At 40.9% G+C, this 15284-nt stretch overlaps 1 protein-coding gene across 1 annotated transcript in view; it reads left to right on the forward strand.

The window, feature by feature from the left end:
* The window catches only part of ZSWIM5 (zinc finger SWIM-type containing 5), a 243007-nt gene extending 228024 nt beyond the window's left edge, over window positions 1-14983 (forward strand). The window contains exons 12-14 of the mRNA XM_058717621.1: window positions 10638-10801; window positions 11295-11376; window positions 12093-14983. Of these exons, the coding sequence (XP_058573604.1) occupies window positions 10638-10801; window positions 11295-11376; window positions 12093-12955 (1109 nt within the window). The 3' untranslated portion in view covers window positions 12956-14983. The remainder of the gene's footprint in view (window positions 1-10637; window positions 10802-11294; window positions 11377-12092) is intronic.
* The last annotated feature ends 301 nt before the right edge of the window (window positions 14984-15284 follow it).

Genomic DNA, 15284 nt, shown 5'->3' on the forward strand with positions numbered 1-15284 from the left:
ATGTGGTCTACAAGAAACCCAGTTTAAATATAAAGATACAGATGGAGTAAAAGTAAAGGGATACACCAATGACCTAAATATAAAAGCTAAAGCCATAAACTTCATAGAAGAAAATGTAGGGATAAATCTTTATGACCTTGACTTGTCAATGGATTCTTAGATATGACACCAATAGCATGAACAACAAAAGAAAAAGTAAATTGGACCTTATCAAAATTAAAAACTTTGGGGGGTGCCTGGCCGGCTTGGTCAGTGGAGCATGTTACTCTTGATCTTGGGGTTGTAAGTTCAAGCTCCATATTGTGTATAGAGATTACTTAAAACTAAAATCTTCTTTAAAAACTTAAAAGCTTTTGGGGCACCTGGGTGGCTCAGTCAGTTAAGTGTCTGACTTTGGCTTGGGTCATGATCTCACGGCTTGTGAGTTCAAGTCCTGCATCGGGCTCTGTGTTGACAACTCAGAGCCTGGAGCCTGCTTCAGATTTTGTGACCTTCTCTTGCTTGGTATCCCTCTCTCGCTCTGTCCCTACCCTGTTCATGCTTTCTCTCTGTCTCTCTCTGTCTCTCTCTCTTTCTCTCAAGAATAAACATTAAAAAAAATTTTTTTTAACTTAAAAGCTTTTGTTCATCCAAGAATATTGTTAAGAAAGTAAAAAGACAACCTATAGGATGGAATATTTGTAAAGCATATATCTGAAAGGGCTTAATACACAAATATATAAAGAACTACAACTCAACAAGAAAAAAACAACCAATCCAATTTAAAAATGGGCAAAAGACTTGAAAAGACATTTCTCCAAAGAACATATATAAATAATAAGCTCATGAAAAGATACTCAACATCATTAATTATTAGTCATTAGGGAAATGCAAATCAAAACCACAATGAGATACTACCTCACACCCATTAGAATGACTATTATAAAAAATAATAAAGAAAGTTGTCAAGGATGTGGAGAAATTGGAATGTTGTATATTGCTGGTGGGAATGTAAAATGGGACAGCTGCTGTGGAAAATAGTTTGTTCTTGAAATTTTTATTTTTTATTTTTTTTAATATAAGCTCTATACCCAATGTAGGGCCCAAACTCACAATCCCAAGATCAAGAGTCACATGCCATGAGCTGGCCATGACCCCTGTTCCTAAAAATTTTAAATAGAAGTACAATATAACCCAGCTATTCCACTCCTAGGTATATAACCAGAAGAATAGAAAAGAGGAACAGGGCACCTGGGTGGCTCAGCTGGTTAAGCATCTGACTCTTGATTTCAGCTCAAGTCATGATCTCACAGTTCAGTTCGTAGGATCAAACCCTGCATTGTGCTCTGTGCTGACAGTGTGGAGCCTGTTTGGGATTCTCTCTCTGCCTCTCTGCCCCTCCCTGCTCACTCTCTCTTTCTCAAAATAAACATTAAAAAAGAAAGGAAGGAAGGAAGGAAGGAAGGAAGGAAGGAAGGAAGGAAGGAAAAAGGAACTCAGATACAGAACATCAGTGTTCATTGTGGCATTATTCATAATAGCCAAAAGTTGGAAACAACCCAGTGTCTGTCAACATATGAATAAACAAACAAAATGTGGTATTTACATAGAATGGAATATCATTAAGTCATAAAGAGAAATGACATTCTGATACATGCTACAACCTGGGGGAACCTTGAAGACATGCTAAGTGAAAGAATCCAGATACAAAAGGATAAATATTGTATGATTACATTTATATGAAATATCTATAATAGGCAAATTAATAAAGACAGAAAGTAAATTCAAGGCTACCAGGACCTGAGGGGAGAGGCAATGTAAATTATTGTTTAACAGGTACAGAGCCTCTGTTTGGGGTGATTTAAAAGTTTATAAGTATTGATAATATTTACACAACATTTTGAATGTAATTAGCATATATATACATATATGTGTGTATATGTATATATATACGTATACATATGTATATATATACATAGGATAGATAGATAAATACATGAATGAACTGATAAAGAATCAGTGCTAAAACAAGCAAATAGACCCTGAGTACAGACACTGAACAGCACTGGGCTTCATTTTTTTTCCCAGTACTTAAATGACTTTAGGCAGTCATTTAACTTCTCTATGACTGAGTTTATATGTTTTACCTTTCCAAATATTTTCTACTAAAAACAGAGGCCAGGACTTTAAAACAAAAAAAACAAAAACAAAAACAAAAAAACAAGGAGGTGTTGTCAACACTCTGGCCCTCACTTTCCACACCCTATAGCCTCACTGCCAGACTAGTTGCACTGAAAGCAGGAAGAGTCTGGAAAAGGTACTCTTCCAGGAAAGCATACATAGTAGAAATACTAAAAATAGTTCTAAAACAAACAAATAAAAATATTTCTTAAAAACAGATTTCTTCAACAACAAAATACAGAGAAAGGTCTAGTATGCTAACACAAATCAAAAGAAAGCTGGAGTGCCTATATAAATTTTAGACAAAACAGGCTTCAAAACATGAAAATTACAGGGATAAAGAGAGGCATTCCACAGTTATAAAAGGGGCCAGTTATCCAAGAAGACATAATAATCCTTAATATATATGTACTTAGTAACAGAACATCAAAATACGTGAGGCAAAAACTGATAGAACGAGAAGAAATAAACAAATCCACTATTATAGTTGGAGAACTCAACATATTTCTATCAGCAATTGACAAATCCAGTAGGCAGAAAATCAGTAAGGATATACTTGAACTGAATAGCAATATCAATGAACTGGATCCAATTAACATTTATAGAATACTTCATCAGACAACAACAAAATGCACATTCTTCTCAAGCTCACATGGAACATTCACCAAGATAGACCACATTCTGTACTGTAAAACACACCTAAATAATTTAATAAAAGAAATCATACAAAGTATATTCTCAGACAACAGGGGAATTAAACTAGAAATCAATAACAGAAGGATTACTGGAAAATCCCAGAATACATAGAGATTAAACAACACACCTCTAAGTTGCACATAGGTCAAAGAAAAAATGTCGAGGAATTTTTTAATATTTTGAACTAAATGAAAGTTAAAATACAAATGATCAAAATGTGTGAGATGCAGCAAAAGCAGTGCTTGGAGGGAAATTTATAGCATTAAAATGCATATGTTAGAAAAGAAAAAAAATTTAAAGGCAACAGCTACTGAAGGCTTTGCCCAATTTTTTTGCTTGTTTATTTATTTTGAGAGAGAACAAGCACAAGCAGGGGAGGGGCAGAGATGGAGAGAGAGAGAATCCCAAACAGGCTTTGTGCTGCTTGTTCCCATGAACTGTGAGATCATGACCTGAGCCAAAATCAAGAGTTAGTGGCCTAAACAACTGAGCCACCAGGCACCCCAGAAAAGAAAGAGAATTTAAAATCAATAATCTATGACCTTACCCTCTCAGAATGGTTATTATCAGAAAACAAGAGATAACAAGTACTGGCAAGGATGTGCAGAAAAAGGTACCCTCATGCAGTATTGGTAGAAATGCAGATTGGTACAGCTACTTTGGAAGACAGTATGGAGCTTTCTCAAAAATTTAAAGTAGAGGGGCACCTAGTTGGCTCAGTCAGTTAAGCATCCAACTTCAGCTCAGGTCATGACCTTGCAGTCCATGGGTTCGGGCCCTGAGTCGGGACCTGTGCTGACAGCTCAGATTCTTGAGCCTGCTTCAGATTCTATGTCTCCCTCTCTCTCTGCCCCTCTCCCACCTGCACCCTGCCTCTCATAAATCATAAACATTAAAATTTTTTTTTAATTTTAAAATAGAACTACCATATGTGGTCCAGCAGTCCCACTTCCAAGTATATATATCCAAAGGAAATGGAATCACTCTTAAAGAGTTATGTACACCCCTGTATTTACTGCATTGCAGCATTATTCACAATAGCCACGATTTGGAAAAAACCTAAGTGTCCACCAATGGATAAATAGATAGATAAAGAATGTATAGTAATACACACACACACACACACACACACACACACAGGAATATTATTCAGCCATAAAAAAGGAAGAAAATCCAGTCAAGGGGCGCCTGGGTGGCGCAGTCGGTTAAGCGTCCGACTTCAGCCAGGTCACGATCTCGCGGTCCGTGAGTTCGAGCCCCGCGTCAGGCTCTTGGCTGATGGCTCGGAGCCTGGAGCCTGTTTCCGATTCTGTGTCTCCCTCTCTCTCTGCCCCTCTCCCGCCCGTTCATGCTCTGTCTCTCTCTGTCCCAAAAATAAATAAAAAACATTAAAAAAAAAAAAAAAAGAAAAAGAAAATCCAGTCACTTATAACAACATGAATGAACCTGAAAGGCATCGTATATAGTGAAAACTAAACAGGATGCCCTCAAGGTTCACCCATGTTGTTATGTCAAAAAAAAGACAAATACAGTATGATTACACTTATATGTGGAATCTAAAAGTGCCAAACTCATAGAAACAGAGTAGATTGGTGGTTTCCAGGGCCTGAGGAGTGGGAGAAATGGGAAGATCGTGGTCAAAGAGTACAGATTTTCTGTTATAATTAAATAAGTTCTTGGAATCTAACATACAGCATGGTGACTATAACTAACAATACTGTGCTGTATACTTGAAATCTGCTAAGAGTATAGGTTTTAAATGTTCTAACCACACAAACACACACACACACACACACACACACACAATAATGAATGTGTTAATCTAATCGTGGTAATCGTTTGCAATATGTTTATGAAATCACACTATATACCTTAAACTTACACAAAGTTATATGTCAATTATATCTCAAGCTGAAGGGAAAATAAAATCAATAATCTAAGCTTACACTTTAGCAAACTAAAGAAAGAAGAGCAACATTAACTTAAAGCTAGCAGAAGAAAATAAATTATAAAAATTACAGAAAAAATCATTGAAACTGAAAAAAAATAGAGGAAACTCAAAGCAAAAGGCACTTCTTTGAATAGATCCATCAAATTGCTCGCTCTCAAAATAAACTGTTAATAAAAGTTTAAAGAAAAGGGGCGCCTGAGTGCCTCAGTCAGTTGAGTGTTTAACTTTTGATTTTGGCTTAGGTCATGATCTCACGGTTCATGAGTCTGAGCCCCACATAGGGCTCTGTGCTGACAGTGCAGAACCTGCTTAGAATTCTCTCTCTCTCCCTATCTCTCTGCCTCTCTCTCTCTCCCTCACTTTCTCTCCCTCCCTCCATCTCTCAAAATAAATAAATAAACTTTTTAAAAAGTTAAAAAAAGAAAGAAAGAAAAGGGGCACCTGGGTGGCTCAGTCGGTAAAGCATCTGACTTTGGCTCAGGGGGTCATGATCTCACAGTTTGTGAGTTTGAGCCCTGCGTCAGGCTCTGTGCTGATAGCTCAGAGCCTGGAGCCTGCTTTGAATTCTGTGTCTCCTTCTCTCTCACCCCATTCCATGCTCACACTGTCTCTCTCTCTCTTTGTCTCTCTCTTTCTCTCTCAAAAATAAACATTAAAAAAATTTTTTTAATTAAAAAAAATTTTTTAATGTTTATTTATTCTTGAGACAGAGACAGAGCGTGAACAGGAGAGGGGCAGAGAGAGAGGGAGACACAGAATCTGAAACAGGCTCCAGGCTCCAAGATGTCAGTACAGAGCCCGACTTGGGGCTCGAACCCATGAACCGTGAGATCATGACCTGAGCCGAAGTCAGACACTTAACCAACTAAGCCACCCAGGTGCCCCCCAAATTTTTAAAAATTTTTAATAAAATAAAAAGATCAATAAAATTGATCCAACTTCTAGCCAAGCTAACCAAGAAAAAAGAGAGAGAATGTATATTACTAATATCATAAATGAAACAGGAGTCCCCTATATATTAAAAAGATGATAAAGAAAAATTATGAAATTATATTTCCACAAATTTGTTATCTTCAATGATGAAATGGACCAATTCCTTGGAAAACACAATCTATCAAAACTCACATATGGAGAAATAAATAATCTGAATAAGCGTGTATCTATTAAAGAAATTGCATCAGTAATCTTTCAGACAGCACTTGGCCCAGGTGATTTCACTTGTGAGTTATTAAGGAATAAATGATACAAATTCTCTAAAATCTGTTCTAGAAAATAGAAGCAGAGAGAACACCTCCTAACTCTTCTTATGAGAACAGCATTACTCCTCTAATACCAAAACCAGATAAAGACAATACAAGAAAGGAAAACTGCAGATCAGTATTACTCATGAATATAAGTACCAAAATCCTCAACAAAGTATTAGCAAATTGAATCCAATGAAGTATAAAAAGAATTATATATCATTACAAAGTGGGATTTATCCCAGATATGCAAGGCTGGTTCAGCACTTGAAAGTCAATTAATGTAACCTATCACATCCACAGACTAAAGAAGATTATAGAATTATATCAATTGATGCAAGAAAAATATTTGACCAAATCCAACACCTATTCATGATAAAAAAAAAAAAAAAAACTCAGCAAACCAGGAATAGAAGAGAACCAACTTGGGGTGCCTCACTGGTTCAGTTGCTAGAGCATGCAACTCGTGATCTCAGGGTTGTGAGTTAAAGCCCCATGTTGGGCATGGAGCCTACTTAAAATAAAAATTTTTTAAAATTGGAGTGCCTGGGTGGCTCAGTTGATAGCGCATCCAACTTCAGCTCAGGTCATGATTTCGCAGTTTACAAGTTCAAGCCTCACAACAGGCTCTGTGCCCTCAGCTCAGAACCTGGAGCCTGCTACAGATTCTGTATCTCACTCTCTCTCTCTCTCTACCCTTCCCCTACTTATGCTCTGTCTCTCTGTCTCTCTCTCTCTCTCTCTCAAAAATAAACATTAAAATTTTTTTAATTAAAAAATAAAAAATGATTTTAAAATTATTTAAAAGTTAAAGAGAATCAACTTAATTTTATAAAATGTTTTTGAAATGAAAAAATATATATTGGAGCACCTGAGTGGCTCAGTCACTAAGTGTCTAACTCTTGATTTTGGCTCAGGTCATGATCTCACAGTTGTGAGATGGAGCCCTGCATCAGGCTCTGCACTGACAGCACAGAGCCTTCTTGGGATTCTCTCTTTCCCTCTCTCTCTGCCCTTCATCTGCTCACTTTCTCTCTCTCCAAAAATAAATTAAAAAACATTTTTTAAAAAAATAAATGAATAAAAATAAAAACAATATATTTACATTAGCACCCCCCCCAAAAGTACTTAGTAAATCTAACAAAATATGTGTAAGATCTATATGAGGAAAACTGTAAAATTTTGATGAAAGAAATCAAAGATCTGAATAAATAGATATTCCGTATCCATAGATAGGAAGATTCATTATTATGTTAGTTCTTCCTAGGTTGATCTATAGATTCAATGTAGTCTCAACCAAAATCCCAGCAAGTTATTTTGTGATACTGAAAAACTCTTTCTAAAAGCTAAAGACCTAGTATAGCCAACACAGTATTGAAGAACAAAACTGGAGAACTAACACTACCCAACCTCAAGACTTGCTGTAAAGCTACAGTAATCAAGGCAGTATGGAATTGGCAAAAGAGTAGACAACTAGATGAATGGAACAGAATAGAGAGCTCAGAAATAAACTCACACAAATATAGCAAACTGATCTTTGACAAAGAAGTAAAAGATAGTCCTTTCAACAACAGGTACTGGAAAAACTGCCTCCACCTGCAGAAAAAAAATATGTATAGACACTGACCTTACCTTACACCTTTCATAAAAATTAAAATAGATCAAAGGCATAAAGGTAATACATAAAACTATAAACCTAGGATAACATAGAAAATCTAGAGACCTTGGGTTTAGCAATGACTTTTTAGATACAATACCAAAAATATAATGCATGAAAGAAAAAATTGAAAAGTAGGACTTCATTAAAAGGAAGAACTTGTAGGACAGTCGGTTAAGCATGTGACTTTGGCTGAGATTATGATTTCACAGTTTGTGAGTTCAAGCCCCACATCCGGCTCAGGGCTGACAGCTCAGAGCTTGGAGCCTGCTTCGGATTCTGTGTCTCCCTGTCTCTCTGGCCTTCCCTCGCTCACACTGTGTGTGTGTGTGTGTGTGTGTGTGTGTGTGTGTGTGTGTCTCAAAAATAACCATTAAAAATTTTTAATAAAAAAAAAAGGAAGAACTTCTGAGTGAATAACACTGTTAAGAAACTGAAAAAACAAGTCACAGACTGGGAGACAATATTTGTAAAACATTTATCCGATAAAGAACTTGTATCCCAGGGGCACCTGGGTGGCTCAGTCGGTTGAGTGTCCGACTCTTGATTTAGGCTCAGAAGATGATCTCATGGTCGTGAGGTCAAGCCCTGTGGAGAGCTGAGCACTGAACATGGAGCCTGCTTGGGAATCTCTCTCCCTTTCTCTTGCCTCTCCCCAGCTTGCACACACTTGCTCACTCTCTTTCTTTCTCAAAATAAACATTAAAAAAAAAACTCGTATTCCAAATACATAACTCTTAAAACTCAATAATAAGAAGACAAACAACTGAATTTAAAAATGGGCAAAAGACTGGGGCTCAGCTGGTTAAGTGTCCAACTTCAGCTCAGGTCATGATCTCATGGCTCATGAGTTGGAGCCCCGCCTCGGGCTCTGTGCTGACAGCTTTGAACCTAAAGCCTACTTCAGATTCTGTGTCTACATCTCTCTCTGTCCTTCCCCAGCTTGTCCTCTGTCTCTCTGTCTCTCAAAAATAAACATTAAAAACACTTTAAAAAAAAAAAAAAAGGGCAAAAGACCTGAACAGGTGCCTCCTGAAAGAAGATACAGAGATGACAAGCATATGCAAAGATGCTCAGTATCACATGTCATTGGGAAAATGAAAATTAAAACAAAAAGGAGATACCACTGCATACCTATTAGAATGGCTAAAATCCAAAACATTGACAATACCAAATACTAGTAAGGATGTGGAGCAACAGGAACTCTCGTTGCTTGTGGGAATGCAAAAGGTGCAGCCACTGTGGAAGACAGTTTGACAGTTTTTTACAAAGCTAAACATAGTCTTGCCATCTGATCCAGCAATCATGCTCCTAGGTATTTTACCAAATGAATTGGAAACTTATGTCCACATAAAAACTTGCATACAAATGTTTATAGCAGCTATATTTGTAATTGCCAGAAACTAGAAGCAACCAAAATGTCCTTCAAAAGGTGAATGGATAAACCTACATCTCATACAATGCAATATTATTTACCAATAAAAAGAAGTTAGCTATCAAGACACAAAAAGAAATGGAGGAACCTTAAGTGTGTGTTGGTTGGTGGAAGCCAGTCTCAAAGGTTACATACTGTGGTTCCAAGTATATGACATTGTGGAAAAGGTAAAATTATAGAGACAATTAAAAAAAAAAGATCAGTATTCTTAGGGGGAATGAGGAGAGGGATGAAAAGGTAGAGCACAGATTTTTAGAGCAATGAATCTATTCTGTACAGTAATGATGGGCCCATGATACCATGCCTTTGTTAAAACTCAGAGAACTGTATATCTCAGTGAAGCCTAATATAAACCATGGTCTTCAAATGATAACAATATGTCAATGTAGGTTCATCAAATGTACCACACTAATGTAAGACATTAATAATAGGGGAAATGGGAAATGGGGATAGGAGTATGTAAGAAGTGTACTTTACTGTACTATCTGCTCAATTTTCTGCAAACCTAAAACTGCCTAAACATGAAGTCTATTAATTTTAAAAATCGCTTTTGAAGATGACAGAAGGAAAAAAAGTACTCTCTCCCATAATTCTGACATCGAAAGATAACTACTACTAAGACACTGGTATAAATATTCCTGGAGATTTTCTAATCATATATATGCACACACATACACTACTACTACTACTACTACTACTTTTTTTTTTTTTACAAAAGTAGGATCATAGAATATTAACTATATGCAGGTTGCTTATAATTCTCACAACAACCCTAAAGGTTATTATTTCTGTTTTATGGATAAAGAAACTGAGCTAGTAAGTGGCTGAACTAGGTTCAATTCCCAATGTATTTCATTCCAAAGCCTATATGCTCTTACCACTACACCTCTTTGTCAGACATAAGACCTACTTTTTGTTCTATCTTTACTTCACATTTTACTCCTTCATAAGATACACCGATCTTTCATATACTATACTACCTTCATACAGTGACTTTCACTTCATATGGTATACATGCCCTTCCTGTGGTATATTTCTTAAGTCTCTGCACTAGTACTTTGTATAGAATCCTTGCCTGCTGAATAAGAAGTGGTGGCCCAGCTCCTTTTTGCTCCAGGGAGCTGCAGTGGGAAGCAAACAATGGAACTAGCATACTTTTCTGACAATAATGCGGCTTCCTATCTCCTATATAAGCAGCTCTCAAAAGTCAGGTGTTCGTAAAAATTATTTCTGGGACCTAAGGAGACTGAGGGGAAAAGGTGAGGGATAGAGGCGGATGAAAAGGTAGAGAGAAGTGAATTCATGCAGGGGCCTGGTGAAGGAAGCAGTCTCCAATGGGTTTAGTGGAGACATAGCACGTCTACCCAAAAGAGACGGTAGTATTCACAAGCATTCAGTGAATTGATAGTAGCCAATTCAGCCAGTACCTATGTGATCAGTAGACTCAGGGAGACTTTAAAGAAGACCTGTCACTGTCCCATCTCTCGGCACCTATAGGGGACACTCTGAGGCTCCGGACAATTCTGGAAGCAATACAGAAGCACATCCATTCTTCCTCCCTCATCTTCAAACTGGCCCAAGATGCATTCAAGATTGCTACTCCCACAGACAGTAGTACTGACAGCACCCTGCTCAACGTGGCTCTGGAGCTGGGGTTACAGGTATGGAGAAGGAGTGGGTCATCCTCACTTTAGGCTTCTGGCCTTGTGATAAATGGTAAAGATAAGATCCCAGAGGCACTGGGCATGGGCCAAGTTTGGTTCTTTCTGTGTCTCCAGAGCACAACTTTTAGGCTAGACCTCTAGGTGAAGACTCTCTAAGTTGGGCTCCATTTTGAAGTTGAGGCCAGAAGAAATGTAGCTTTAGGCTCCATAGGGTCCCCATCTTCTCCCCACCCCCTCCTTATCCCTCCAAGTCAAATCAAGCAAGGTGTGATAATAAGGACTTTATTTGTTATAGGTCATCAGAGAAGACTTCTATCTGATTGGTGGGAGGGGTGGGGCAGAAATTAAACCTGTCTACTTATCAGGAGAGAGATGGCTGCTTAAAGCACTAATAAATACTTGTTGCATAAATGAATGGCAAGGGGATGTGGGGATGTAGAGGGCCTAACAGTTAAGCTTAGCCCACTGGAAATGCCTCTTTTTTGCCCAGGTGATGAGGATGACCTTATCAACTCTTAACTGGAGGCGCCGGGAGATGGTGCGGTGGTTGGTAACATGTGCTACAGAAGTGGGTGAGTCTCCCACCTCCCTCTACCCCCAGGGGACAGGAGCTTCTAGGCCCTACTCTTGGGACAAGACAGCAAATACTTAGAGCTCTCATATTCCTATTACTGATGGGACTGGTGGTAGGAAAGATGGCCTTTGTTTAGCTAGCCCAAGCTTTGCCCTCACTGCTTAGACATACCCTGATGTCAGCAGCACTTTGACCCTCTGATCAGAGACATGTATGAGAGATTGAATTTTCAGCCACCAGTATGTAAGTGCACCCTTGGGTGGTAGTTGGCCCAGTGGTTTGGTCCCAGTCCCTGTCTATGCCTCTGAAAAACCTCAGGCAACTTGGAGGCTCAGGCCCCCATTTAGAGCCCAATGTCCCAGCATAAGACTATACCCTGAGAGGCCCCTCTGCAGCCAGAGCCCCCAGGCAGATCTGCAACCCCTGCATTGGGGCAGGTAGACTACAGGCTCTGTTGTTCCATCCTTGTGAGGCACTAAGAGCACCTGCAGAAATCTTCAACCCTCTGACTTGGGGAAGGAAGGGATGGGAAGAGACCCCAAACAGGGTCTGGCCATCTGGGATGCTCCCTAGTTTGCCTCAGATCATCTCAAGGCTACTGAGGAAAAGGGAGAACTCATCTCTGCAGGCCAAGTTCTGACCCCAGATGGTAATCTGGGCAGACCTGGATGGAGACCCGGATGGCCACGGCTGAGCTCAGGCTCTCCCTGACAGGTGTGCGGGCCTTGGTGAGCATTTTGCAGAGCTGGTACACACTCTTCACTCCCACTGAGGCTACTAGCATTGTGGCTGCCACAGCTGTATCCCACACCACTATCCTGCGCCTCAGTCTTGACTATCCACAGCGGGAGGAGCTAGCTAGCTGTGCTCGCACGCTGGCTCTACAGTGTGCCATGAAGGATCCACAGAGCTGTGCCCTGTCAGCCCTTACACTCTGTGAGAAAGACCACATCGCCTTTGAGGCAGCCTACCAGATCGCCATTGATGCTGCCACTGGTGGCATGACGCATTCACAACTATTCACCATTGCCCGCTACATGGAGCTCCGTGGCTACCCGCTACGTGCCTTCAAATTGGCCTCTCTGGCCATGAGCCATCTCAACCTGGCCTACAACCAGGATACCCATCCGGCCATCAATGATGTGCTCTGGGCGTGTGCCCTCAGCCACTCTCTGGGCAAGAATGAGCTGGCGGCCCTCATTCCCCTTGTGGTGAAGAGTGTGCACTGTGCCACAGTGCTTTCAGACATCTTGCGGCGTTGCACAGTGACTGCACCTGGCCTGGCTGGTATCCCAGGCCGCCGCAGCTCTGGAAAGCTCATGTCCACTGACAGAGCTCCACTCCGCCAGCTGCTGGACGCCACCATCAATGCCTATATCAACACTACACACTCACGCCTGACACACATCAGCCCTCGCCACTACGGAGAGTTCATTGAGTTTCTGAGCAAAGCTCGGGAGACCTTCCTGCTGCCCCAGGATGGCCACCTGCAGTTTGCCCAATTCATCGACAACCTCAAACAAATCTACAAAGGCAAGAAGAAGCTGATGCTGCTGGTCCGAGAGCGCTTTGGCTGAGAAAGCAGACAGCTCACTGCCAGGGCAGCCTGGGCTCCCAAGTACCACAGGTCAGGCCAAGGACACCAAAACATTTGTCCACCCTGAGAGGACTCTGAGCACCTGTGGCTGAAGCCAAAGGACCACAGGGCTAAGCATGGGAAAGTCCAACTCTAGCCAATATGCCTTCCTTGGCAAGGTTCTCACTACAGCCCACTGTTCCTGAAGGAACTGGGCCCTGCAGATCAATCAGAAACCCCACAACATGCCACCTCACGCCCCTATATCCTGCGTGTCCTGGGCATTGGCCCACTCTCCCTTGGCAAACACAGAACACTGTTCCGTCTCAGGGATTGCTTAACCAGAGAAACAGAAGCATTTATGGTACTGTAAATACTATAGTATATGTGTTGCCAATTACATTGTAAAGTTGTAACTATTTATAATTCTGGTTCTAATTTGATGGGTACTTGAAGTAGCTGTGGGTGGGAAGATAGGCTTGTTTTCTGAGGAGACTCACAACCATTTCTCAGGTTTCCCTTGCAGAGTATATACTGTTTGCAGAGGAAGAGTAGGGGTGGCAGGGAGAACAACAGCCAGTTATTATAAATCCCAGGTCCAGTCTATGCAGAAACCCAGCCTGCAGACACGGGTCATCTATAGCCCAGTGGTGGGAGAGGGGCAGGGCCAGGACTGGACTTAGACTCTTGCCTCATGAAGCCATGAGAACAGTGAAGCTCTTGCTCCTGCTACACACAGGTTCTCTAGGAGCCTGTTGAGCTCCTGAGAAACAAGTTTAAGGGGAAAGTGAAGGTCTGGGAGGCCACTGAGCTCATACTCATATTTATCTACTCTGGTCATCTTTGTGTTAGAGAGTATCTGGTTTTATCTCTAGTTATGTATGCGTGTGTATGTATCTGTATGGCTAAGTACATGTATCTGTGTGCGTAGATCTGTGCATACCTGTCTGTGCATATATATTTATGTGTATGTCAGTTGTGTGTGTACATGTGAGTACATATCTGTGTGCTGGACTGTAGGTTTCTGTGTGAGGGTATACACATTTGTCAACATGTAAGAATACATACCTGTGTGTTCATGTTTGTCAGTGCACGTTTAGTGGGGGGTGCATACACAGATGCATGTGTAAAAACATGTTTGTATGCTTGCTCTCCATTGGTGTGTCTTTATACGTGTACCTATGTGTATTTTGACATGCAAGTATGTCTGTGAATTTGTTGGAGGATCTGCATGAATGTGTTCCTTTTCTTTTTGCCAGATCTCTCTTCCCCATTCCTCGTCATCTCTCCCACCAGCTAAACACGTTCCCCATCTCTTTGCCTCCCTTACTCACCATTCTCTCACCAAACAAGCTTCTAAGCACTAGTCTCCTTCTACCCCAAGAGGGGCTCCTTTAGCTCCAGTTCTCTTCTTGCCCTATACTTGCTTTCTTCCCTTGCCTTTCTACCTCAAGCTTCCTCTGCCTGCCCATTGGTCACTGTTTTGGAGGCTGGGGCTGGAATGCATTTGGCCTTTCCCTTTCTGAGTAGTTTCTACCCCTAGTGGGCAATGCCTGTCTTAGCCCTAGCTGACGTCCACAGTGTACCATGTTCCTACTACCTTCCTGACCCCTGTGCTCAGCCTGGAATTGTTATAGGAGGTAGCAAGGGCTTTCAGAAGAGTCATTTGGATGCCAGTGTCTTGGTGTTTACTGTTTCACGTTTTAGTTCCCGAGTAGGGGGTGGGGGGATGATAGGAAAGGGGTGGTATAGGTAGAATGTGAACTAAGGACCTGTCTGCTTTATGTTCTTCTTTGACAAACTGTGTCTCTTTTTTCTCCACACTAACCAGTAAGTTGTTTTCACTGTTTGTGGCTACTTAAGTCTTACTGTCCAGCCATGGGCCCCTACAACCTCTCAGCCCCAATAGGTTGGTTTCAAAAAAGAAGACACTCCCACTTCTGTATCACGTATCACGATTGCCATTTTTTTAGCAAGTGTGTGAACTCACAGTGCTTTTCTATGAATAAATCATGGATCACAGAAAATATCATTTTTCTAAAATCATAAATTGTGTTCTCTCAATAAATGGGCCCTTTTCTCTCTTCTGCATTGCCCCAGGCTGGGACAAGGAATTGGTTGGGCTGATAGTGGTTGGGCTGATAGTGCAGTGGGTTCCTAGTAGTTTAAGGGGAGGGAGAATGACAAATGAAGAGTTTCCTGCCATACCACACCCCTCTCCAGTGTCCACAGGTACCTCAGACCTTGTCCCATGAGGTAGGTACCACCATGATGGGTAGAAACACCAAGGTCCTGGGGCGCCTGGGTGGCTCAGTCGGTTAAGCGTCCGA

The sequence above is a fragment of the Neofelis nebulosa genome, chromosome 2 (genome assembly GCF_028018385.1).
Source record: "Neofelis nebulosa isolate mNeoNeb1 chromosome 2, mNeoNeb1.pri, whole genome shotgun sequence".
NCBI lineage: Eukaryota > Metazoa > Chordata > Mammalia > Carnivora > Felidae > Neofelis > Neofelis nebulosa.